This window comes from Heptranchias perlo, chromosome 5, assembly GCF_035084215.1.
Source record: "Heptranchias perlo isolate sHepPer1 chromosome 5, sHepPer1.hap1, whole genome shotgun sequence".
In the NCBI taxonomy this organism is placed as follows: domain Eukaryota; kingdom Metazoa; phylum Chordata; class Chondrichthyes; order Hexanchiformes; family Hexanchidae; genus Heptranchias; species Heptranchias perlo.
In genome coordinates this window covers 87,365,076-87,389,614 of record NC_090329.1, presented here as the reverse complement: position 1 = coordinate 87,389,614, position 24,539 = coordinate 87,365,076, and the positions used below count along the sequence as shown (strand labels likewise).

At 42.3% G+C, this 24,539-nt stretch overlaps 1 protein-coding gene across 1 annotated transcript in view; it reads right to left on the bottom strand.

Annotated features, from left to right (window-relative positions):
• LOC137322176 (PC3-like endoprotease variant B) overlaps positions 1 to 24,184 on the bottom strand; it is a 633,356-nt gene extending 609,172 nt beyond the window's left edge. The window contains exons 1-5 of the mRNA XM_067985291.1: positions 24,109 to 24,184; positions 22,272 to 22,287; positions 17,979 to 18,067; positions 13,441 to 13,613; positions 11,324 to 11,545 (exon numbers count right to left, since the gene is read on the bottom strand). Coding sequence (XP_067841392.1) covers positions 11,324 to 11,545; positions 13,441 to 13,613; positions 17,979 to 18,067; positions 22,272 to 22,287; positions 24,109 to 24,184 — 576 coding nt within the window. The remainder of the gene's footprint in view (positions 1 to 11,323; positions 11,546 to 13,440; positions 13,614 to 17,978; positions 18,068 to 22,271; positions 22,288 to 24,108) is intronic.
• Between the last annotated feature and the right edge of the window lie 355 nt (positions 24,185 to 24,539).

Genomic DNA, 24,539 nt, shown 5'->3' with positions numbered 1-24,539 from the left:
GCAACCTTGACAAGCCGTGCAGTCAGAACTTGGAAGTGAAAACTACAACAGTAAATTCATTGTAAAATCAGTTACAGAAAGCGAAATAAAGAGAGGGTAAGAAATATCGAATTAAAAGACAGAGGTAAAAGAGACAGTCAGAAAAAGTAAAAAAAAAATATTTTTTTATATATAAATGACCAACAACAATTAAAATTGGAAATAATGAGACTCCACATTTTTAAAAGTTAATTTTCAGTGCCAGAGAGGTTGTTTGGCAGTCATTAAGATTTACCACACCATTAAAAGTTAGTTTAGACCTAAAAAACCCAGCGTACCTTTTTTATGGAGAGATCAGTTCATTTCCAGCTGGGCAGGAGAGCAAGTTTGCGCTGGTCCATTCATTCAGCCAGCGACCTGCTCTTCCCACGCAGCTTTCAGAGGAGCAGGGAAAATGGTAGAGCAATTTCCAGATTTCTGCATTTGACTGCACATGTGCACCCGCCTTAACTTGCTCTTCCATTTACCCTGAAATAACAGTGAGCCTTGTTTGCATCGTCGTTATTTTGTGAGCAATTTCAGGATCATTATGTTCAATTCTGGGCCTCACACTTTAGGAAGGATGTCAAGGCCCCAGAGAGGGTGCAGAAGAGATTTATTAGAATGGTGCCAGGAATTAGGGATTTCAGTTATGTGGAGAGACTGGAGAAGCTGGGGTTGTTCTCCTTAGAACAGAAAAAGCTTAGAGGAGATTTGAAAGAGGTGTTCAAAATCATGAACGGTTTTGAAAGAGCAAATAAGGAGAAACTGTTTCCAATGGCAGAAAGATCGGTAACCAGAAGACACAGATTTAAGGTGATTGGCAAAAGAACCAGAGGCGACATAAAGAAACATTTTTTTACGCAGCGAGTTGTAATGATCTAGAATGCACTGCCTGAAAGGGTGGTGGAAGCAGATTCAATAGTAACTTTCAAAATGGAATTGGATAAAGACTTGAAGGGAAAAAAATTACAGGGCTATGGGGAAAGAGCAGGGCAGTGGTACTAATTGTGATATCTCTTTCAAAGACCGGCACAGGCAGTATTTGCTGAATGGCCTCCTTCTGTACTATACCATACTAGGATACTATGACGCTGCTAAGCAGAAGGAAAGTCTGGTGCCTACCCATCATTTGGGGAGGAATTGCCAAGGACCCCCACTCCCCTCACCAGACCCTAGCTTGCATCCATGGCATTTTGAGCACTCTTATAGAAAGAAAGAAAAAACTTGCATTTATATAGTGCCTTTCACAACCTCAGGATGTCCCAAAGTGTTTTAGAGCCATTAAAGTACTTTTGAAGTGTAGTCGCTGTTCTAATGTAGGAAACACGACAACCAATCTACGCCCAGCAAGTTCCCACAAGCAGCAATGAGATAATAACCAGATAATTTTTTTTAGTGATGTTGGTTGAGGGATAAATATTGGCCAGAACACCGGGGAGAACTCCCCTGTCCTTCTTCAAAATAGTATAATGGGATCTTTTACGTCCACCTGAGAGGTTTAACATCACATCTGAAAGACGGCACCTCCAATAGTGCAGCACTCCAACTGCCCGATTTTCCACTCACAAGCGACAAAAATTGGGAGAAATGGAATGGAAGACCCTGCCTCCTGACTCTACTCTTTGTTTGGGGACTATTTATCTTGCTTCTTTTCCCAAGTTTTTGTTCCCTTTTAATATATGTCTTGCTGCTGGTCTTTTTCTCTCCTGATTCTTCTTGATATCTGAGCTCTTTGTTTTTGTCCTCATAGTTTTCCTCTCTCCTGATTTCTCTGCATTTCCATTTAGTTTTCCTGAGCTTTATTGCTCCACAATTCTCTTTGTGTTTTGTTCATCTATTGCTACTTAATTTCTCTGTTTGGCTCTCCTGTTTTTTCAAACATTTTCCACGATCCATTCATTTCTCTTGCTCCTTGCTTCTCCTTAAGTTTTCACTCTTTCTCTCCTAGGTCCTGCCAATGCCTCTCCTCGCCATCTCTTTCATTTTTATTTTGTTTTTGTTTTATTTTATTTATTTGACTATCTGGTTAAGATCAAAACTGAGGTATAAGGATTAGTGGAGAGATAGATGATTAAATGTGATACAGAACTTAATACTTTCTACTCTGCTATAATCATGGAAATGTCATCTGTGGAATATAACTGACCAGAAATGAATAATGTAGTTGGTGCGAAGGTATTTTTATTGGGAAACTAAGATAAAGGGTTAAGGCCCAAAGAGGAGGAGATCATCAAAGATTAAACACAGGACACAGAGAAAGAAAAATTCTTGGATGCAGCTTTAGTGATTCAGGAGATGTACGGGTTCCATTTGAGATCGGGGAAATGATCTAATCATAGTAGTGATTCTGTGATCCGGCATTTCTAGTGGGGAGCAGCATAGATGGAAAATGACAGGCTGTGCACTCGTAGTTCCTGAGATGCACTTCCTACAAGTGCCACTCCCCACTGGGAGCTCCGGATTGTCTTTAATAACATGGCTATTACTTAACATTGCATTCTGTTCAAATCTAAAAATTATAAAACTACATTTCAGTCATTAACTATTTACTTTGAAATTATACAAAAATAATTTAAATGTATTGATGTTATTTTTTTCCTTCCGGTTAAAGGAGGAGGACAGACAGCACAATGGGGGAGAAATTGGGCATGGATGCGCCCATCTTTTGGCCGTAAAATAGGCAAAATTGGGTCATGATGTCCCACGGCTGGCTGACCCTGGAAGTGTGCATCACGTGAAATTGAATCGGGCGACTTTTAGTCGTCCAGGTCACCCGCTCGACACAGGCAGCAGGCTGAATAGTTATTCAAATTGGAGTCCTACGACAGTAGTAGGATCCCAATGTGAAATTGGGCAGCAACTAGATGGAGCTAGTTCTTTCGGGTCTACAGCGGCCTTTAAGGAATGCTGGAAGCCACTAAAAAAAATCCAAAAACTTTGAAAATGTTTTTATTTTATGGAGTCAAAAGGACCAGGAGTGCTCCTCCTGGCTCCAGAAAACAAATGCAGGCTGCTGGCCAGGGCTCGCTCCCTCTCAGGACCTACCAAAGGGCCGCTGCCAGCGTTGTAGCCAGCTCAAACTGCTGCCATCAGTACTGGTGAGCTACTTCCTGATTCCCGCTTGGCACCCGCAGCTCACAGGTTAAATGTAGATGAAGCCTGGTGCCTAATTTGGCACAGGCCTTGCGGAACAATCGCTCTACTGACTTGCCGACTATTGGCTCACAGTACTTTCAGGGGAAATATGCTGGCTCAAATCCAGAGAGATCAGATAAAACTCTCCTATCGTTGTTGGCTGTTAAGGATCTTCTTGAAGTGAACTTGGTCAATTTTGAACCGGTTTGCAGTAAATGGCAGTTTACAGAATAAAAATCCCTTTGAATTTAGCAATTTTACCAAGGTAAGCCTCAAGTTCAGGTAGTACAGGGAATGGAAAAGCTGTGCTCATGTCATATGGTTGATCTTCTCATGTTGAGGTTGGGATTGAGGTCCAGACACATTAGATATTTCTAAATTATTTATTAGAACATGAATAGGATTGGGTAGAACACTCACACATACTGTTAACTGGGATATGCGTGAATTCTGACCAACACTGTAAATCAATAAAATCCCCCTGGCTGATGTGTAAAGGGTCATGAACATAGCAACTAAACCATCATCATCAGAGATACCTGTTTCTGTTTCTCTCGACTATCTTGCTAAGAGAGATGTTCTGTGTTATACTGATCCACGTGCAGTGTGGTCAGAAACATTGGGTCAGAATTTGCTGTCAAAAGAACAGTGAGGCTAATGGCATTCACCATTATTTATGCGCAAATGGCACCGCAACTTCAGGAGAGGGGCGAATGCACAGTTAAACACAAATATCCAAAAGTTGCAATCCAAGTTGCTCTGCTCCGCTGTTAGCTTCGCGAAATCAGCATCTCGCTGTCTGCCTCACCATTGAAATGCATTGAATGGCATGAAGTTGCTGTATTTTCGCGGTAGATATGAACTAAACTCGTCACAGAAAGTTAAGTCTTGTCATTTCAAGTCTAAGTAACCTTTTAACGATGTGATAAGGGTTAATTACTGCCAATCAACCTCTCTGGCACAGAAAATTAACTATTACAAGTGTGGAAACTCATTCCTTCAGGTTTTAATTATTGGAGATTTTAAAAATGTCAGGTTTTTTTACTTTTCCGTTCTGTTTTTTTTCTCTCTCTCTTAAACCAATCTTTCTTTCCCTCTCTTTATTTCTCTTTCTATACCTGATTTGACATTTAATTCACCCACTCTCATTTACACTTCCTTCTCAGTCCTTGCGCTGTTTATTTCACAATCCTTCAATCTGATTGGTTAAGAAGATACATGGTTGCTTGCTACTCCAATTTGCTCAGATCCCAGATGCCCTGTTCCCAGCTCGCACTTTCAGTAACTTGGAATGCAAAAAATTTTAAAACAGAAACATGCAAGGCCAAATTTAACTAAAGGCAAACGTCATTAGATGCCCTGCTACAGCAAATTATGGCCCATTTTATTCCCAGCATAGTCATCCCTCAGATCGATAAGAATATAAAATAAAGTTAAATTTTGCTTATTTCAAACAAGTGGCAATTGAGGCATTGATTCATTCAATAAAACAAATCTAAAAAAAGACAGTAAGGGTCTGAATTCCCTTAAGTTTTCCAGTGCACTCAGGGAGTAATGGCAGTAGGGGACTCATTACAACAGCACAAATTGGAGTAGCACTCATTTTCAGGCTGACATAATTATATTTAAAGTATATGGCATGATAGAATGATGCCATCCATTATAATTTTTATCATTACCGCCCCGACAGTGCTCTGTCTAACTTACTACTGCATAAATGCCAAGATCAGCTGATCCTAACAGAAATGATGCATTCAAAGGAGCTCACTGGAGAACTTTTCCCACATTTCAGGTTTGCCTGCATATTTTTCATTGGAAAGCTACTGAGATGGATTTCAAACTAGTCATAATGAGTAAGGTGCAAGTCCCAGTTGCTGCGGAGGCAGAGTTACCTGCAACCCAACATCAGGAGGATCTCGACTCAGAGCAGGCTACCATCCCACCTGCCAGGTAAATGTCTCGGCAGATTATTAGTAAGATATTCGCATTAGATTAACAGCATTCCCTTGATTATATATCCATCATAACATCTCCTTTGCCTTCATGGCTATTCCAACTTTTCCTTGTGGAAGCATTTATCCTTGCATCTCATATGGCATTTCACCCCAACCAGACCTCACAAAACCTAATGAGCTCACTGCAAATCAGCACCAATGCATAAATAAACATTTTAAAAAAATGAATACAGGGTTCGCATTCTGAGGAAGAGGCACTAACTTGATTCTGTGCCACTTCTATGGGGAGGGGGGAATAGAAGTGGCTGCAGACTGCAATGAGGCTGTCGCATGCTCTGTTAATATCTGCAACAAGGAAAATACTTCCCTGATTTTTTTTTTATTCGTTCATGGTATGTGGGCGTCGCTGGCAAGGCCAGCGTTTATTGCCCATCCTTAATTGCCCTTGAGAAGGTGGTGGTGAGCCGCCTTCTTGAACCGCTGCAGTCCGTGTGGTGAAGGTACTCCCTTTTATGTTTCTGTATATGAAAGCAGTAGACTCCATTGTGCCTCCTGCCTGTATGCAGGTATGATGTTCATCAAACATCTTTCTTTTCATAGCGGGAACTTTGAGATCTGGGTCTACTGGATCTTCAGCAAGAGAAGCCATCTCGACAGCCTCTGCTGGGGAACAGCAGAGTCCTCTCTACTCCTCACTCCTCCATCTCCCTTATTTTTTTGTGAATCTCCCTGTGCTAATTCTTCATTCCCACTCTCTTTCTCCCCCCAAGTGCAAGCCTCTGACATGGTGAGTGGGAAAGAGAGAGCAAATGGCCCGGGGGGTGGAAGAGAGCAGCTGTGGCCTAAAGCAAAGGTAACAGTTTTATCATCAACTGTCTAATCCTCCTTTTCCTCTACATCTGCTCCCTTGGCTGTAACAGATCTGTGGAAGAAGAGGAAAGGAGGTAAGAATGGATGTGCACCACTCAGTGAGTGGGATGGGACGGAGGCAGCAATGCATTGGACTTTCCTGGACCCTCCTCCTCCCGCGCCCAATTTTCTCTCGGCACAAGATTAACAGCATTATCTGAAGCGTATTTCCCAGCAAACAGCTGATGTAATAGGGAGGATAAGCGAGAGAAGGTAGCTGAGAGGATCTGTAAGGATCTGTATGCAAGAAATGCATGTAAAGGCGTTTCCAAATATAGGTTGCAGGTGGAAAAGTTCGGGAGCCATTGAACCACAGTGCACTGTGCATGACGATTTAGCATTCCACTGAAGACAAGAGGGTAAGGAGTGGAGGGGGTCCTATGATGCCAAAGTGAAAAGAGTAAGGTGACAATTCTCTTTTCTTGTCTGCCATCATCAGGTCATTAAACTTTTTCCAGCACTTGCCCGCTGTCCTGGGAATGAGAGAGGTGACACCTACTGCCATTACTATCAGGGCCCCCACCTTTAAGTACTCAAGTGAAATGGAGTGCATTACTGAACATTGTGACTCCAATATTGCTGTCATGTTAATACCCTTTCCCACCCAGATCAATGAAGAAATCCCATTATCCTCAAAAGCAATTCACAGCCTATTTTGCATTGATAAGGGTTCAAGCGCTAATCATGTAAAGAAAAACTGACTGCATATCATCTTATTTATACTTTTCTGCTTCTAATTAATACAGAGCTGTGTGTTGCCTTTAATCACCTACTTGATACTTATCATGTATTTCAAACAAAGAGAACATCTAACAAGTAAAGAAACTGTAAATGTAATGGTAACCTACTTACACATTAGTATTAGACTGCAATAATAATAGAATAATGTACAGCAGTTATTGCCTGAACACATGCATCACCAGCATTGTGCTAATGGTGACCTTCCTCCATATCAATTAAATGCACCGCTGCATCAAATTAAAATTATACCCTGATTTTCTGATAATGGTAATAATGGGCTTGAGCTGGCCGATCGCACTGGTGCACCTGTGATGGCAGCCCAGGAAGTGGGATGCACTAAATTTTCCAATGGAAATCCTTCCCTCTAACTTTGAATAGGTACGAGCTATGAAAAGCTGGTCCAAAAGAGTTTGGCCCGTAGCACACTTGGCTGGAAAGTGTGCAATCTGGCAAGACAAGATTACTCACAATGGGATAGCAAAGGCATATGGGCAGCACTGCTAATTATGATGCTGAAGATTGTAGGACCTGCTGCAAAATATGTGACACTAGGAGCATGGTCCCATTTGGGGCTGAAAACAAACTTCCAGTAAAAACAAAGGAGAAAGCTACACGAAGGCAGGTCACTACCTGGGTTAATATCACCACCAAGGTCCATTGAACCTGGCTCCAAATGAGGAAGATGTTTGTTGGTATCAGGAAGAAAGCAAAGGTTACTGTAACCTTCAATTTTGTACATATTTCTTGTGGGGCCCCATCAGTCATGGCACAAATCCAAGTTGGGACTGCCTCACTCTCTGGAAGGTACCATTTGAAGCATTGTACAGAATTATTTGACATTTTGAACTGACTCTTTCAATGTGTCAAAGTTGTAGGATACACTTTTCTTGAAGCTGGAGGAATGAGCTGAGGAACACCAAAGAGACGCTGAGGCATCCAGGCTGAGGTGCTTATGTGCTCTCAAGAAGTTTCTCAGCAGGGCAGCGGCCATGGATGGAGAGCCCTGTTATTCTAAGAGCCACCACCCAATTTTTCTTTTCTCCTTTGAATAATGCAGGCACCGTTGTATAATGCAAGATGAAATGTCAGCTTGGGTCAATTGCCTGAGTCTGAAAGTTGTGGGTTCAAGGCCCATTCTAAAGATTTTATCACATAATCTAGACTGATACTTCAGTGCATTACTGAGAGAATGCTGTATTATCAGAGGTGCTACCTTTCAGATGAAATGCTAAACTGATTCAGCCGGATGGAAAAAAATCCAATGGCACTTTGGGAAGAAGAGCAGGGAGCAGGGACCAACATCACCAAAATCAATGAACTGCTCATTCATGTCATTTACTGTTTGTTGGGCCTCGCTCTGTACAAATATACTGCTGTGTTTGCCTACATAATAAGTGACTAAACTTGAACAATAATTAATTGACTGAGAAATGCTTTGGAATGTCTTAAACTTGTGCAAGTGACTAAATAAATACAAACTCTTTGTTTCTTATCAGGGCTATTTCCTGGATAATGGCCAGTGATGTGCATGATGATGTTTCTGTGGTCAGATACCATTTGAACAAGTGGATCATGGGTTTTATATAAAGAACCTTGATGCCCATGTGGGTACCTTTTATAATGTCTGAAGGAACTCTGCCAGCCAGTGAGAACTGTGCGGCCTGACCAGCTAATGCCTCCTTTCCAAATTTGTCACTTGCTTGATATACTTGTGCACAACAGACTGGCTCTGGGGTAGATTGGAAGGATGTGGTAGCATGAAAGCTTTCTGCTGTGATAACCTTAACTTCTACAATAAGAGCCTTCCCTATTGCAGATGTTGTCTGCAGGTCATTCGGTAGCAGATGGTATAACCCTGTGAAGTGGAAGCAGTGAAGACAGCTCTCCTCTGGCCCATCCAGGTGCGTGTAGGGAGGTCTATAAATGCCAGTCCCAGGGTTATGCAGACAAAACAACTTTGATGTCATTGGCCATTTGTTGGCAATTCATGAATGCCTCTTCCTTATCTAAATCATGCAGAAAATTCAGAATCGACAAAAGAAACACCAATGGTCACCAATTTGTATGGTGTGATTTAATTTCCAGTGGCAACCAAGAATAATGAAGAAAAGTAGTGGCAGGGAAAAATTACCCAAAATGCAAAAATCACTGACCACCTAGAAAACTGAACTGATGTAAAAAGAAATTGAAATTGCAAAGGAAACACTTTTACTATCAGCTGAAACCCTCACATCCTTGAAGAAGCCTATCTGAGCAGGCCACGTCCCATAACTACCATGTTGTGGTTCATAAGATTTAGCATAGGACTTTTTAATGTAATTTAAATATTTAAATGAGGCCACACATGTCAGTAGCATGGTCTCATTTTCCAGCCTCAAATCCAGCTGGAAGATCAGGCGTGCTGCAAATCGGTTTCATGAGGTTGATTTTTCAACACAAGTGAAGCCTCATAAAATAAGGGTATAAGTGACACCATCAAAATATCTTTTTTTTAAATTAAAGCAGTACAAGGACATCATTAAGCTGAATTTCCTTTTGTTATAGTAATTGGGAAACCTCGGTGAAGGGTTTAGGCCCATTGTAGAAACACTACCAGGGCTGAAAAAAATTGAAGAGAAAATGAGATAAATCAAGCAGCAATAGTTAGACAATGTCAAATGTCGGTTTTAACAGCTTACATAAGAGGAAGGGAAAACGGAAGGGGATAAAATGGTTTCATAGTTATAAGGTCCTGGTAAAGAATGGGTAAGAGGAGAAGATGACACAATGGGGCCAATTTTAAGAAAGCATGCTTTCAGTGGGAAAGCATTAGTGAACGGAAAAGTGTAGGGAGCGCACTCGCCATTTCCTGTTTTGAACTCTCAGCAGGCAATGCTCCAAACTGGAAGTGTGCATTCATAAAATCTTCCTGAATGAGTCTTGATTTCTAACATGCTGAGGATGCAGAGAAGAGGAAGAGCACATAGGCTGGCATTTTTGGAATTAAAGAGAAACATTTCTGAGCTTACATTGATTATTTTAGCAATATTTTTGTTTAAAATATGAGTGTCAACGACATCAGTAGGGAAATTAACCTGAAGTTATATTGTGGTTGACAGTGTGTGGGAGCTGAGGCAGTATTTTGTGTTTCAGCTGACGAACCCCGGTTTAATGACCATAGTTAATTTAAGCTCCATCACACTGCTGAGCTGAGTAAATCCTGGGATCAAGAATTTCTCGGATGAAACCATCGGCACTCACTGTTTAAACAAAATAGTTCAAAATAACAAACTAAGCAGAAATCACAAAAAATGTTTGCCAAAATTCCTGGAGGTCCATTAAACCAGCACACACAGGCCCACCCAATTAGTATCCAGGCCCACCCAAATCTGAGCCTGTGTAAATAACGCAGATGCAGTGAAGTCCAGTAAACTCACGCTTTGAGGCATAATGGCTACCAGAAAATGTGATTGGAATAACGATAAGAGACGGATAACATGAGTAAGTCTGGGGTGAACCTCTAAATGTACAGTCCTGTGTTTCAACATTGCATCCATTGGGGTGATTGGGAGGGAACAGCATGTAAAACAAAGCGACTTGGATTATCTGTACAATATAATATAAATGATTTGCTGTGAGTCAGACCTTTGATCGTTACCCACAGGTTGAGGCCCATTCCTAGCTAAGCACTGGATTCCAGAGTGACAGAGTGGAACCTCCATCTGCCCTAGCCTAAAGTCAGAGAGCCTGTGCCAAATCCTGGTGATGGAGTCATTTTCATGGATGAGGCAGTACCCAACCCGAACTGCTCTGATGGCATAGAAGAGGCCTGGTGAGGCCCCAAAGAAAATTCTCTTCTTTGGGTCTTCTGCTCTCAATGGAGCACACAGGCCTTGCTGGTAAGGATGCCCTCCAGGACTGACTACTTTTTCTAAGAAAAGGTTTGGGGCATCTTAATGCACTCAGTTGGACTCACACTAGCTCTCAGCTGCTGAGAGTGCACTGAGGCCTATGGAGGGCACAAGGGGTGGAACTACCAAAGACATGCCTACTTGATGTGGGGGGGGGGGGGGATGGGCGGAGGTTCCACCAAAAGTCTTGCCGACCAAAATTTAAAGGACCACAGCTTTTTAAAATCCACTCATACAAGACAAAGGAACATATGAACGTACAGGACCGAAAGAGACCATTGTGATTGATCTGGCCAGTCGCAAACGTCTAAAAATACCATGAACTACCCTATCTCTCATATCTATCAACTGCTTTTTTAAGTATCTATCAAGTTCCCTCTTGAATTTGCCAATATTATTGGATTGCTCATCAACCCACCATATCTTGTAAAATGTCACTAAAAAGTTCTCTTTCAATTTATACTATCTGTATTGACTGGACAGTCACTGAGAGGAGCAGTGTGCAGAAATGTGGCACAGACTGAAGATAGATTCTGGCTTTACGCTGCCAGTGTTGTACCAAGATACAGCCTATTGAGGGTGAATTGCTCTGGGCTAAAAATGCATTTTATTCCTTAAACGTGAATATCATGGATACCATAACCAAATATGCTTATTTAAATTGCAACGTACCAGAGGAAGATCCATCAGGATTTCTTTTGCAGCCCCAGTAAATGTAACAGCCATGAGAGCTGGACAAGGTTCTCCGTAATTGGCTGGGAGGCCATGGTGTGTAATCGCGCCAATGGGAATTGTATAGATGCTGTTGACGAATCCATCAGCTCCGCAGTGATCATTCTTCAGACCACCATTCCCAGCTGCCCAGACAAAAATGCTGCCCTTTCCTTTTCGCCCCTAATACCAATAAAGAAGCAGACATAAAGAACATTGTTACTTCTCTGCTCAATGTGGAGTTCACATGAAATGATTATAGCAAAATGTTCTTTCAGCATTGTCTTATCAATTCATTTGGATTATGAGTTTAAATCATGAGGTATATGCAAGTCATGCGCGCAAATACGCAACTGCAGGATTGAAGAGATCCTTATTCCAGTGCATCACTGGAAAAGACTGCAATCAGATTGATTTTAGTTTAAAAAGCCGAGGCTGGCCTCACAGCTGCTACATTGAGTTTTTCTTCCAGTTCTTCACTGGAATACAACACAATACAGTTTCACATCTGTACCAGGTTAAAATTATGATAAAGTTTCCAGCATGAATCACGTAATGTTCAACTCAGCTTTATTTGAAAGCAGTGAGCTAACGCTATATGATACCAATATTACATAACATGTTAAGTAACATGTATTAGTGGCATACTTTTACAGATATATACTTTGATAAGCACTGAAACACTAGTATCATTCCCTGCCCATTTTGTCACACTTTTCTTTGGGTCAGTGAGACCTCAACAAAGGCACAAAGCCAAGCATATGAACATGCAACACCTAATGAACCAACATTTTATTTACTTTTGCTTGAAAACAGCTAACTGCCGAGCCAGCTCTTTTTACTCACAGTAGCAGGAGGCTTCCAGTGAAAATTGCAGGTGTGGATGAGACAGGTGTGAGTGCTGCATGGGGCTGGTATAACTGGCCCGCACCTCAGGAAATCAAGAACTGGTGCTGCACTAATATAACAAAGGACATTAAGGCTGCAACTATCCTGCAGCTATCAAATGATTTGCAGCTGGCAACAGCTTGTTTATTCTGCTTGCCTGTGAATCCAAATCCCCAATCCAGGAGAGAGTTCTACGCATACATGCTTATTATATACATGGTCAGATCTCCACTCGTGCTCAATAAATTTTAATTAAGAGTGTGGGTAGTAGCATCTGTTTTCTTACAACATTTAAATAAACTTTGCTTCAGTTTATGAAGTGTCCTGGAGATCCACTTCTTAAATTGGGATTTGACACCTCACTGGAGTTGTACTTTATGTGCTGTCATCGGAACATAGGAACAGGAGTAAGCCATCCAGCCCCATGTCAAATTGAGATGGTGTTTGATGGCCTTCTCCAGCAGGTCCCACACTAGTCCAATATGATGTCATGTCAGCACCAGCCCAATAGGTACAGAGGGCAATTTTCCAAGTATGAGGCAATGGTGATGAATTTCCACCTCACTGCATGCAGAAAATTTATACGATCGTTTTTGCGTTGCTTCAAAGTATTTTCCACTTTGTAGCAATGCACAAACAGCAGTGTAACTCCAACCTTAGCGGCGCCATTACGTTGCTTTGCAAATACAACCTGTGGTGTGACCGGGAGGCTGGATGGTGCACTGGGTTGGAAAACTGTCCTTTCTGCTCTGAGACAAGTTTAAATATAGCCAAGACTGATAGGCGAAAAGGTGCAATCAGATTGGGCTGTGTATCCCAGTTGCAGGCCCCCAGGAAAAAAATTGTTCATAATGAGGCAATTCCATACAATCAATAGTGATGTTGAACCAGTAACTGGATTCTACTTCCATAATTTTTTATATACAGAATCAAAACTTTTCACCTTTATTTTAAATATCTTGGAAATGTCTTGGAAATCAACAACATAAATGTCAGATTTTGTGTTTTGGTGCAAAATTGCAAAGGTATATTTTCAGGCTAGCACTTTAGTTAATATGCAAATTATTTGAAACCAATGCAATTTTTTTCATATTAAAGGGTAAATAAACACTGAATTATGACTGCATGACTCACTAAATAAGTCTAGTTTTAAAATGCAGTTTTCTATCAGTACTGAGGAATGAAATTACCTTTGTTGCTCCCAGGTGCAATGCCTTTTGGCCTAGTTTCTTTGGTCCAGCCATTGCCATGCCATTATCTGGTGGTCCCCAGCAGCAGTTGTAGATGTCAATGTAGTCATTGTTATAGGTGAAAGACGTGGCTTCCATAGCATCAGTAATATGCCCACCCAACAAGCGAATACCTGCCATGTAAAACATGCAATAGAAACAGAAAATGCTGGAAAAGCTCAGCAAATGAGGCAGCACCTGTGGAGAAAGAAACAGAGTTAACGTTTCAGGTCAAAGACCTTGGGCTCCATTTTAGAACCCGCTATGGGGTGCGTTCCTGGTGGGGGGGCTCCAAAAATCAGGGAATCCCGGAGCGAGTCGGGAGCCCGGCTCCAACCCGCCCACTTCCGGGTTCCCCACAAATGCGCCGACGTGCGTGCGCAGCCCCCGCATGTGGGAATCTCGCAGGCAATTAAATCCGGCGGGGTTTCACTTAACAATATTTATCTAGCTATTTCAGGTCATTAACAGACCTGATTAAGGGAATATGTCAGAAGGGGTGGGATTTTAGAACCAACTGGGACTGTTTCCCATACTGGGGGAAACACTCCCAGTTGAAATGGACGTGTTGCAGCTACCAGCCTGTGGCAGCTGCAAAGGTCCATTTGACAGGTGGGGTGGGGGAGACCCTCACTCATTGCAGGAGGCCACTCTGTCACTTGGGACAAAGTTTGGCCTCCACCACCCCCCTCCTAACAATCAAATTCACCAACTTGCACACTTACCCCAGGGTCCAGAGACATGTACCTACCTTGCGGACCCCCTCAGATGTACATCTTCCGGATGGAGGCCAGCGTAGCTGCAGTCATGACCTCCTCGGAGGGCGAACAGCATCACCAGCCTCGACGGCCAAGCCGTCCACCTCTGACACGTGGAGCTCCACAACACAGTGCTGTGACACATCCACCTGCAAAGCAGGAGGGAGGGCAACCGCAGAGAGAGATGCATCGCAGGGGGCAGTACCCTCGCCACAGGGTCCACAGACCAAGGCTCAGCTTCCTGGATCTCTCTGAGCAGCAGTGCACACGGAGGCTCAGAGTCACTCGACATGTAGTCGTGGACATCTGCAGCCTCTTTCATGCCGAGCTGCTCCCAGCTGGCCCGAGCACCATCTTCTTACCTGTCGCTGTCAAAATCACCACTGCCCTCAACAACTTCTCCTCCGCATCCTTCCAGGGTGCCACTGGGGACATCGCCGACGTCTCTCAGTCGTCTGCACAAAAGAGCCCTGCAAATACACCTACACCCACTTTGCAGTGACACAATGGGTGGCATCAGGTGTGGGTCTTCATTGTGATCCTCAGGAAAGGGCATTATTGCACAAACCAGACAAGATGCGCAAAGACGTGGCAGTAGTGGTGCCAATATAATATGTAATGTGAGTTGGTCAGAAATCAATAGAAGTAAAAACTATGACAAACCCTCAAACACCTTTGTGCATCCCCTTCATGCTCACAACACGTTTGCCTTACGCTTCCTACTGCACATATGTGATGCATGCCCTGTGGCTGCAGCACAGGTAGTGGCAGGTTGAGTGAGGCTGGCCGTGAAAAAGATGCATGAGAGGGTGAGTATGAGATAGAGCCATGAGATTGTATGAGGATTGGGTTGAGTGGTAGTGGCGGGATGAGTACTGGCGAGGTGAGTAAGTGCAGGTAAGATGAGGATGAAGTTTGAGTGGGTGTGAGGGGTGATGTGACAGAGTAGTGTTGGCAGTGCAGTAGGAGATGTGGGGTGGGGGCGGTGATGTGGCAGACGGAGTGTAGGGGAATGAGTAAGTGTACTCACTTTGGCGGACCTACTTAGGTCATTGGAGCGCCTCCTGCACTGTATGCAGGTGGGCGATATGTTGGTGGCGCAGGTGACCTCCTCTGCCACCTTGAGCCAGGCCTTCCTGGTGGCAGAGGCAGGCCGCTTCCTCCCGCCCGCCGGGGGGAAGATCTCTGTCCTCCCCCTCCTCCTCACCCCATCTAATGATACCTGGAGTGAGGCATCATTAAACTGGGAGCAGCCTTCCCCCTGGGCTGCTCCATGCTGTATTTTTTCCTATTTGTTGCAGTATCAGTCAGTGGAGGACTGCCCCTTTAAATAGAGCTCCTCCAGCTGACAGACCTTACTGTGCATGCGCAGTCCGCCTGACACGCAGATCAGCGGTGGGGAACCCGGAAGACCAGGTAAGTGGATCCAATTAGGCTGCGATCACGCACAGGGCAGACTGATTTCGCTGGGCGCGTTACCCAAGCGCCCAATAGACCCCCCGCCGCGGACCCGCAGCCCTGGCAATATCGAGCCCCTTTTGTCAGAACTGGAAGATGTTAAAGAGTTAATTTAACCCTTTAACATCTTCCAGTTCTGACGAAAGGTCTTCGACCTGAAACGTCAACTCTGTTTCTTTCTCCACAGATGCTGCCTCACTTGCTGAGCTTCTCCAGCATTTTCTGTTTTTATTTCAGATTTCTAGTATCCACAGTATTTTGCTTTTGATGTAAAACACGCAGCTCTTCAATTTCACATCTTACTGATATAAATACAACACATTTCGACACCAAGGTGACTTGCTGGTCTCATTTGAAATGAAACCTTTCAGCCAGCCCCTCAGAGAGGTGATTTTATGGACACTGTACAGTATATTGGAGGTATCCCTGAACTGTATGCCCTGTGTTTTGCTCATCCTTCTGATTTGGAATCATCTCTAGTCAAACTATAGCCTGCTAAGTTGTATGGTCAGATCGATATTAATGTGAAGATGAATTGAAATCTCCCTGGTTCGTGCTAACAAGACAGGATAACAGGTTTGCATTTCTGAGTTATTCAGATGGTTTGTGCTATTACTGTTTGACAAGTGTACTTAGTGACCATTCAATTAACACATAAACTGCTCCAAGTGGTTGGAATCATCATTTATATGATAATGAATGCATACTTTATGCTAATATGTTGACCGTTCATACTGATCATGTGGCAGGAAAAAAGGAATGGTTGTGAATTATTGGGAAATTGCCCATTTCCATCTGTTGCGATTAGTTACTCGTTGCCCTTGATCATTTAAAAATCAACTACAATAGCATAGTCCCACTCAGTAGCACATTGGTATTGTCCCGATACATGCCCTGCACTGTGATATACACCCATACTAGCCAATGCAGCTGTTTGGAATTTATTGTACAATACAAAAAGCCAAATGCACAGATCACAGTTCAGATAAAATTAATTTATTTCCAATGTTTACCATTGAGCACTAAGACAATAGACACATTACAATCCTACTTTAAGAATGCAAGTTTGAGATTTTTGAATAAAAAGGCCACTTTAAGACTAAGTGGAATTATAATTTCTGCCCAGTGTAAAAAGTGAACTGATGTAAGGGGTTGGTCGCTTGGCTAAACTTCAAGGCTATTTAGACAATAGATATTGGGCACACACTAGTCATCAACTGCACAACATTTCTCAGGAAAAATACAGCAATGATATTATGAACCCTGCAGCAATGATGTCACAAGCACATGTATATTTCTTTTTGCACCAATTATATTTTTAGCATTTCAATAAGGTCATGCACCATTTCTCTCCCAGAAGGCTCCTTAGCCTCTGCCACTAAAGAGATGCATGAAAGCAACCCAGCATGTCTTGCCCACTATTTTTAATTCTATTCCTCTAGGAAAGCACTTAGCCTTAGCTGGGCTCCCTCCCCTGATGGCATGACTCACTGTGCGGGGGAATGACAGACTGAAACCTCCATCCAGGTACAGTGCATTAGAGCAACACCTTCCATCGCACCTTCATAAATGCATTTAACACCTTCCTGTAAATGTCATATTGCATTGCTCACAGCCGCCAGGGTTGCCATAGAAACAAGTTTTTTAAAATTGGTACCTTAAAAACTGTTGCATTAAAAATCCTAATATTACCAGCGCAAGTAGCATAGAGGGTGGATCTCGCGTCATTTCCATATTTAGAATGTACTCCCTGAACACATTAGCCCAGGTGCAGGAGTGGGATTGATGCGTGTGCCGGACATCCTGTAACCAAGCAGATTTTAAAGGGCTGCTGCGAAAATTTAAAGGCCAAGCTGCATGAGGACAAAAGTTGTTTCAGCCTTTCTAAAAGTTGAAAATAGTATTTGGATATTTGTCAGCCTTTACAAAGACTGCATAGGGGAAAGTGACTGGTACAAGGGAAGTCAAGACCAATTTGAATTTGCACCCACATCTGCATACCTTCTGATGTAGAGGCAAGAGTGCTGCCACTGAGCCAAGGCTGACAACTGATCTGCAAGTTGATTGAGCAAAATTTGCAGCTTTCTTTATTATAAAATTCTATGACCAGTATATATAGAAGATATTTTAATTTGAATTAAAGTTACAGGATAAAATTACACATCTTAACCTCTGTATAACAGCTTTCATGAATTACTTTAACAAAATAAGAAAGCATGAAATGGACAAAGGTCCTTCTTACCAATATTTTAACCTCATTGCACACTGAGTTTGAATACTTACCCCCAATCCTAGCATTGTAAGCGATGCCCACTCCACAAAATGAATTGTTGGCCTCCATTGCAATCTCACTGGCACATTGGGTCCCATGTCTGTATGACAGAACAATAGGTTTACTAAAGAGGCAACTCTTTAGTTTACCACTTGATTTTAAAAGTACAATAATATCCTTAAATATGTGCACAGTATTTCTTTTGTACATTTTTTTGTTAAAAACATTTTAAAATACGGTTGAGGTTGAGTAAAGGAATGCTAAACATCAGCAGTGAAGTAATGTCTGACTTTACATTATTCATTTTTCTCCATTTAATTACTATCACTGTGACTCAGCTGATTCTTATTCCTCCAGTCAGAGGACTTTGTGCTTTTTTTTTATTTGTTCATGGGATGTGGGCATTGCTGCCAGGGCCAGCATTTATTGCCCATCCCAAATTGCCCTTGAGAAGGTGGTGGTGAGCCACCTTCTTGAACAACTAAGTGGCTTGCTAGGCCATTTTAGAGGGCAATTAAGACTGGAGTCACATATAGGCCAGACCGGGTAAGGATGGTAGGTTTCCTTCCCTGAAGGACATTAGTGAGCCAGATGGGTTTTTACGACAATCTGGTAGTTTCATGGCCACAATTATTGATACTAGTTTTTTTTAATTCCAGATTTTTATTTAATTAATTGAATTTAAATTCCCCAGCTGCTGTGGCAGGTTTTGAACTCATGACTCCAGATTTTTAGTCCAGGCCTCTTGCTCACTAGTCCAGTAACATAACCACCATGCTACCGTACCTTACTTAGGCAAGCACATGTGCTTTAAAATAAAAAATATGGACAACTGATGCTACTGCAAACTTTTGGTTGACTAAAAACTTGGTTGTAAAGCTGAGGTTTGGGAAGGCTTTTAAAGGTGTAGAGAGAAGTAGAAAGATGGAGGGATTTAGGGAGGGAGCTCCAGAGAATAGGGCGATGTGGCAGAAGACTCTGCCTCCAATCATGGAGTAAAGAAAGGATGCTATGCACAAAAGGTCAGATTTGGAGGATCAAAAGTGCAGGAGGGGATATAAGGATGGAGGATGTTGAAGAAACATGGTGGTTAGAGACCATGGAAGGATTTTAAGATAGGATGAGGATTTTAAATTCAATGAATATTGGAACAGAAAGCCACTGTAGATAAGTTGAGATGAGATAATGGGTGAGTCCAACACTACAACAACAACAACAACAACAACAACAACAACAACAACACCTCACTTTTATATAGTGCCTTTAACATAGTAAAACGTCCCATGGCGCTTCACAGGAGCGTTATCAAACAAAATTTGACATCAAGCCACATACAGAAGTATAAGGACAGGTGACCAAAAGAGGAAGGTTTTAAGGAACGTCTGAAAGGAGGAGAGAGAGATGGAGAGGCAGAGAGGTTTAGGGAGAGAATTCTAGAGCTTAGGGCCTGGGCAGCTGAAGGCACGGCTGCCAATGGTGGAGCGATTAAAATCGGGCATGCGCAAGAGGCATGAATTGGAGGAACGCAGAGATCTCAGAGGGTCATAGGGCTGGAGGAGGTTTCAGAGATAGGGAGGGGTGACGCCATGGAGGGATTTAAAACAAGGATGAGAATTATAAAATCAAGGCGTACCCGGACTGGGAGTCAATGTCGGTCAGTGAGCACAGACGTGATGGGTGAACGGGACTTGGTGCGAATTAGGATACGGGCAGCAGAGTTTTGGATGAGCTCAAGTTTATGGAGGGTAGAAGATGGGAGGCCGGCAACAAGAGCATTGGAATAGTCAAGTCTAGAGTTAACAAAGGCATGGATGAGGGTTTCAGCAACAGATGATCTGAAGCAGAGGAGAGGGATATGACATAGATGGCTGGGTTTTGGACAATTTTGGAGGGTGGAAAATGGGAATCTGGCAAGGAGACCATTGGAGAAATCGGATTGAGGTGATAAAGAGGGGAATAAGGTTTTCAATGGCAATGGGGCTGAGGCAGGCAATGTTGCAGAGGTGGAAGTAAGCAATCTTGGTGATAGATAGGATGTGGGGTTTAAAACTCAGCTGTCAGTCAAACTGAACACCAAGGTTTTGCATGGCCTGGTTCAGCCTGAGCACATGGCCATGGAGGGGGATGGATTTGGTGTCAAGAAAGGCAAGTTTATGATAGAGGCCAAAAACAATGGCTTTGATCTTCCTGATATTCACTTGGGGGACATTTTAACTCATCTGGTACCTCATGTTGAATTGGCAACCTGACAGTACAGAGGTGCTCGTTTAATCAAGGAAAGTGGTGGAAAGGTAGAGTTGGATGTTAACAGCATATGTATGGAAGCTGATCCTGTACATACAGATGGTGTCAGGATATAGATGAGGAAGAAGGGGTGGCCAAGGCTTAATCCTGGGGACTCTGGAAATAACTGTACAGGGTTGGGAAGAGAGGTCGTTGTCGGGGATGCACTAGCTGCATTTGGACAAGTTGGAGTGGAACCGTGCGAGGGGGATAGCGTGGTCGGCTGTATCAGATGTTGCAGAGTGGGAACAGGGTGGTAAATATTTCCTCATGATTTTTGGGGCACTACTGCCCCATTTCAGCTCGACGCAGCCAGTGAAAATCTCCCCCAAAGATTACAAGCATCACATCCTAACCTGCTCAGTGTACCAGAAAATAACACATTTTTAATAACTGCTGCTATAATTTCTATCATTATAATTTTCCTTTTTTTTTACTTCAGGGCCAATGTAAAGGGAGGTATAATGTTGGTTAGTGAAAGACAATCAAACAGATAAGATATTTGATAAATGATTGGCTATGGGGAAACACCATTCCCTTTTAAGCACAGCAACCTACAAAACCCAGCCCAGTAAACTTTTCAAAAGTCACAGCAAAATTTATTATTGTAAACAATTTTACAACACCAAGTTATAGTCCGGCAATTTTATTTTAAAATTGCTGGACTATAACTATTTTAAAATAAAATTGCTGGACTATAACTTGGTGTTGTAAAATTGTTTACAATTGTCAACCCCAGTCCATCACCGGCATCTCCACATCAAAATTTATTAGGCAGTTGACAGCTTGAAATCTCATTAAGAAAATCCTTCACAGTCTATGCTACTGAAAGGATACACCGCGCAACATTCGCAAAACAGGAGGGTTCCCTCCCAGTTGGGGAACACTTCAGCAGTCGTGGACATTCATCCACCGACCTTCGGGTAAGCGTACTCCAAGGCGGCCTTCGAGACACACGACAACGCAAAATCGTCGAGCAGAAATTGATAGCCAAGTTCCGCACCCATGAGGACGGCCTCAACCGGGATCTTGGGTTCATGTCACGCTACACGTTACCCCACCAGCGAACAAATGTTATCTGTTTTTAATATAACGGGTCAGTTGCTGTCTTTTCTATGTTTCTACCTCTCTATCTCTGTTTTTTTTTGTTTGTTGTTTTTTTTTTGGTGATTTGTATATTCTGTGAGACCTGGCAGGTAACACCTGTCTGTCTGCACACTGATTGCCTTGGCAACGGGCAGTTGAAAAAACTGTCTGTACTCACCAAGCATTGTTCTGTGAATTATAAATGCGACTTCATTTCGAGGATTTCATTTTCACATCGTTCACCTGACGAAGGAGGAAGCCTCCAAAAGCTTGTGAATTTAAAATAAAATTGCTGGACTATAACTTGGTGTTGTAAAATTGTTTACAATATGCTACTGAAGTGAGATGGCACATCTGCCCTTTCTCACCTTTTAACCCTTAAAGTGTTAGTCCCAGCATTTGTTATGCTAACCATATGGAGTTACTGTTTATTTAATTGGGATGTGTTAAGAAAAGTCTATTAACATGTTCTGAGCTTTGCGCTATGTGACTATGGGTCATTAGCAGATGATTAATGATGAAGGTTACAGAGTAAAAGGGTACATGGTCATCAGATCACTGGGTGCACTGTAGCTGAAAAAGAGTAGCAGTTCACATTTAACAGCAATTCAATGATGCGAAATGAATGGCAATATTTCTTTATGCACATAGATCAAATTTACCCTGAAGAAAAATTTAACCTCAACAGACTTGCTCACTAGTGCCATAACCTGCATTTGAAGCTTGTTTATAAAAGGAGGAACCTTCCCTTCTAAAAAATAAATGGCTAAATGGGATATTTTTTCTGGTACGTTCACCTCCGTTAAGTATTTGTGTTGGAATAGTGAGTGGTGATGACATTATCTGCGCATTGACTCAGATGAATTATTAAGCCTGGGAGTTTGAGGAAGACAATGTAACATACGTAATTAAATGGAAAATAAAAAGCAAAATACTGCATGTACTGGAAATCTGAAACAAAAACAGAAAATACTACAAATCCACAGCACATCAGGCAGTATCCGTGGAGAGAACAAAAATGTTAACACGCTGGCCTTCAAAACAGGCAACACTTTGTGGGAAACAATCTTGAATTTGTCCGTGAGGTACATGGTACTTTTGGGTGAAGGATACACACCTGAAATGTCTTTTCTCTTTATAGATGCTGACTGACCTAAGTAATTCCAGCATTTCTATTTTTATTTCAGTGCTGTGTATAGGATTGCCAAATCTGGATGGACGTATTTCTGGAATTTTGACCGTGTGGCATCCGATTACGTGACATCCAATCATGTGACACTTGCCCACAGTTTGCAACTGTTATTGCATTTAATTTAGAAAGTTAGGCCACATGTGCTAAACTCTAACCGTTTTGTCCAAGAGGAAAGCCTTGCACTTTGTTTCTCCATGTCTGGAACGTCCTGAGCTGCCTGTCACATTTATCAGAAATCCCTTTCCACTGCTAGCCATTCAGTGTGCACTTACTGGCAGAGCCATATTAATAATTCATGAGGTCTTGGGCACCAAGAACATTTGGGTCCCACCACACTGTCCCCCACCCCCGATCCATTAAAACATCCCCTTTCGAATCTCATCTCAGAGCTTCACTCCAATCCCTTAGCTGCAAAGGGGTTTGAAACTAGAACTCTTCAAAATAATGTATAAAATACACTAAGGTATGCAATAAAGCATTAAACTTCTAAAGACCTATGTCTGAACAGTTGTGTTAATTAAAAAACATACGTATTAAAATAATTTCTTGTGGAACTATCTGACACCTCTATCACTAGCATTTCCGGATTTCAAGATGCATTAAATATGCATTAACCTGCATTAAATACATATTTTCTTCAAATCCTTTGCAAACAGTTGTGTAAAAGAAGTTTTCTCTTTCAAAAAAACCAACTTTCTAAAAGGCAGAAATCGCGAATGCAAAAGACTTTTCTCCCAGTTGCTGGCAACATTGCCTGGGAGTTAAATCCTAAATTCCTGGAGACTCCCTGACAATCCAGAAGGTTTGGCAACCCTGCCACACACACACAGGCACTGGGAGCTGAAGGGTGGGAGCATTAGGAACTAGAGTAGGCCATTCAGCCCCTCAAGTCTGTTCTGCCATTCAATTAGATCATGGCTGACCTGTATCTCAACTTCATTTACCCGCCTTGGTTCCATTACCCTTAATACCCTTACCTAACAAAAACCTATCAATCTCAGTTTTGAAATTTTAAATTGATCTTTCAACATCAGCTGTTTTGGGGAGAGAGTTCCAGATTTCCACTACCCTTTGTGTGAAGAAGTGCTTCCTGACATCACCCCTGAACGGCTTAGCTTTAATTTTAGTTTATGCCCCCTTGTTCTGGACTCCCCCACCAGAGGAAATAGTTTCTCCCTATCTACCCTATCAAATAGTTTAATCATTTTAAACACCTCAATTAGATCATCCCTTAATCTTCTATGCTCAAGGGACTATAAGTCTAGTCTATGCAACCTGTCCTGGTAATTTAACCTTTTTAACCCGGTATCATTCTCGTAAATCTGCACTGCACCCTCTACAAAGCCAATATATCCTTCTTGTGGTGCGTTGCCCAGAACTGAAAGCCAGATGGGGCCTAACCAGAGCTTTATACAACTGTAGCTTAACTTCCACCCCTTTGTATTACAGCCCCCTTGAGATGAAGGCTAACATTCCATTAGGCATTTAAATTATTTTTTGTATTTGTCCACTAGCTTTTAGTGATTTCTGTACATGGACCCCTAAATCTCTCTGCTCCTCCACAGTTCCTAGCTTCTCACCATTTAGAAAATACACTGATCTATCTTTCTTAGGTCCAAAGTGGATGATCTCGTACTTCCTCACATTGAGCTTCATCTGCCACAGTTTTGCCCATTCACTTAATCTATCAATGTCCCTTTGCAACTTTCTGCTCCCGTCTACACTACTTACTGTGCCACATAACTTAGTGTCATCAGCAAACTTGAATACACGACTCTCTATTCTTTCATCTAAGTCATTGATAAATATAGTGAAAAGCTGAGGCCCCATTACAGATCCCTGGGGGACACTACGAGTCACATGCTGCCAATTGAAGTACATACCAATTATCCCTACTCTCTGTCTCCTACCTCCTAACCAATCCCTTACTATTAAACAACATTTCACACTCCACTTCAATGAAAAATGACAGGGGGGAAAATTATTTAGAGGGGGAAAAATTGTCCAACAA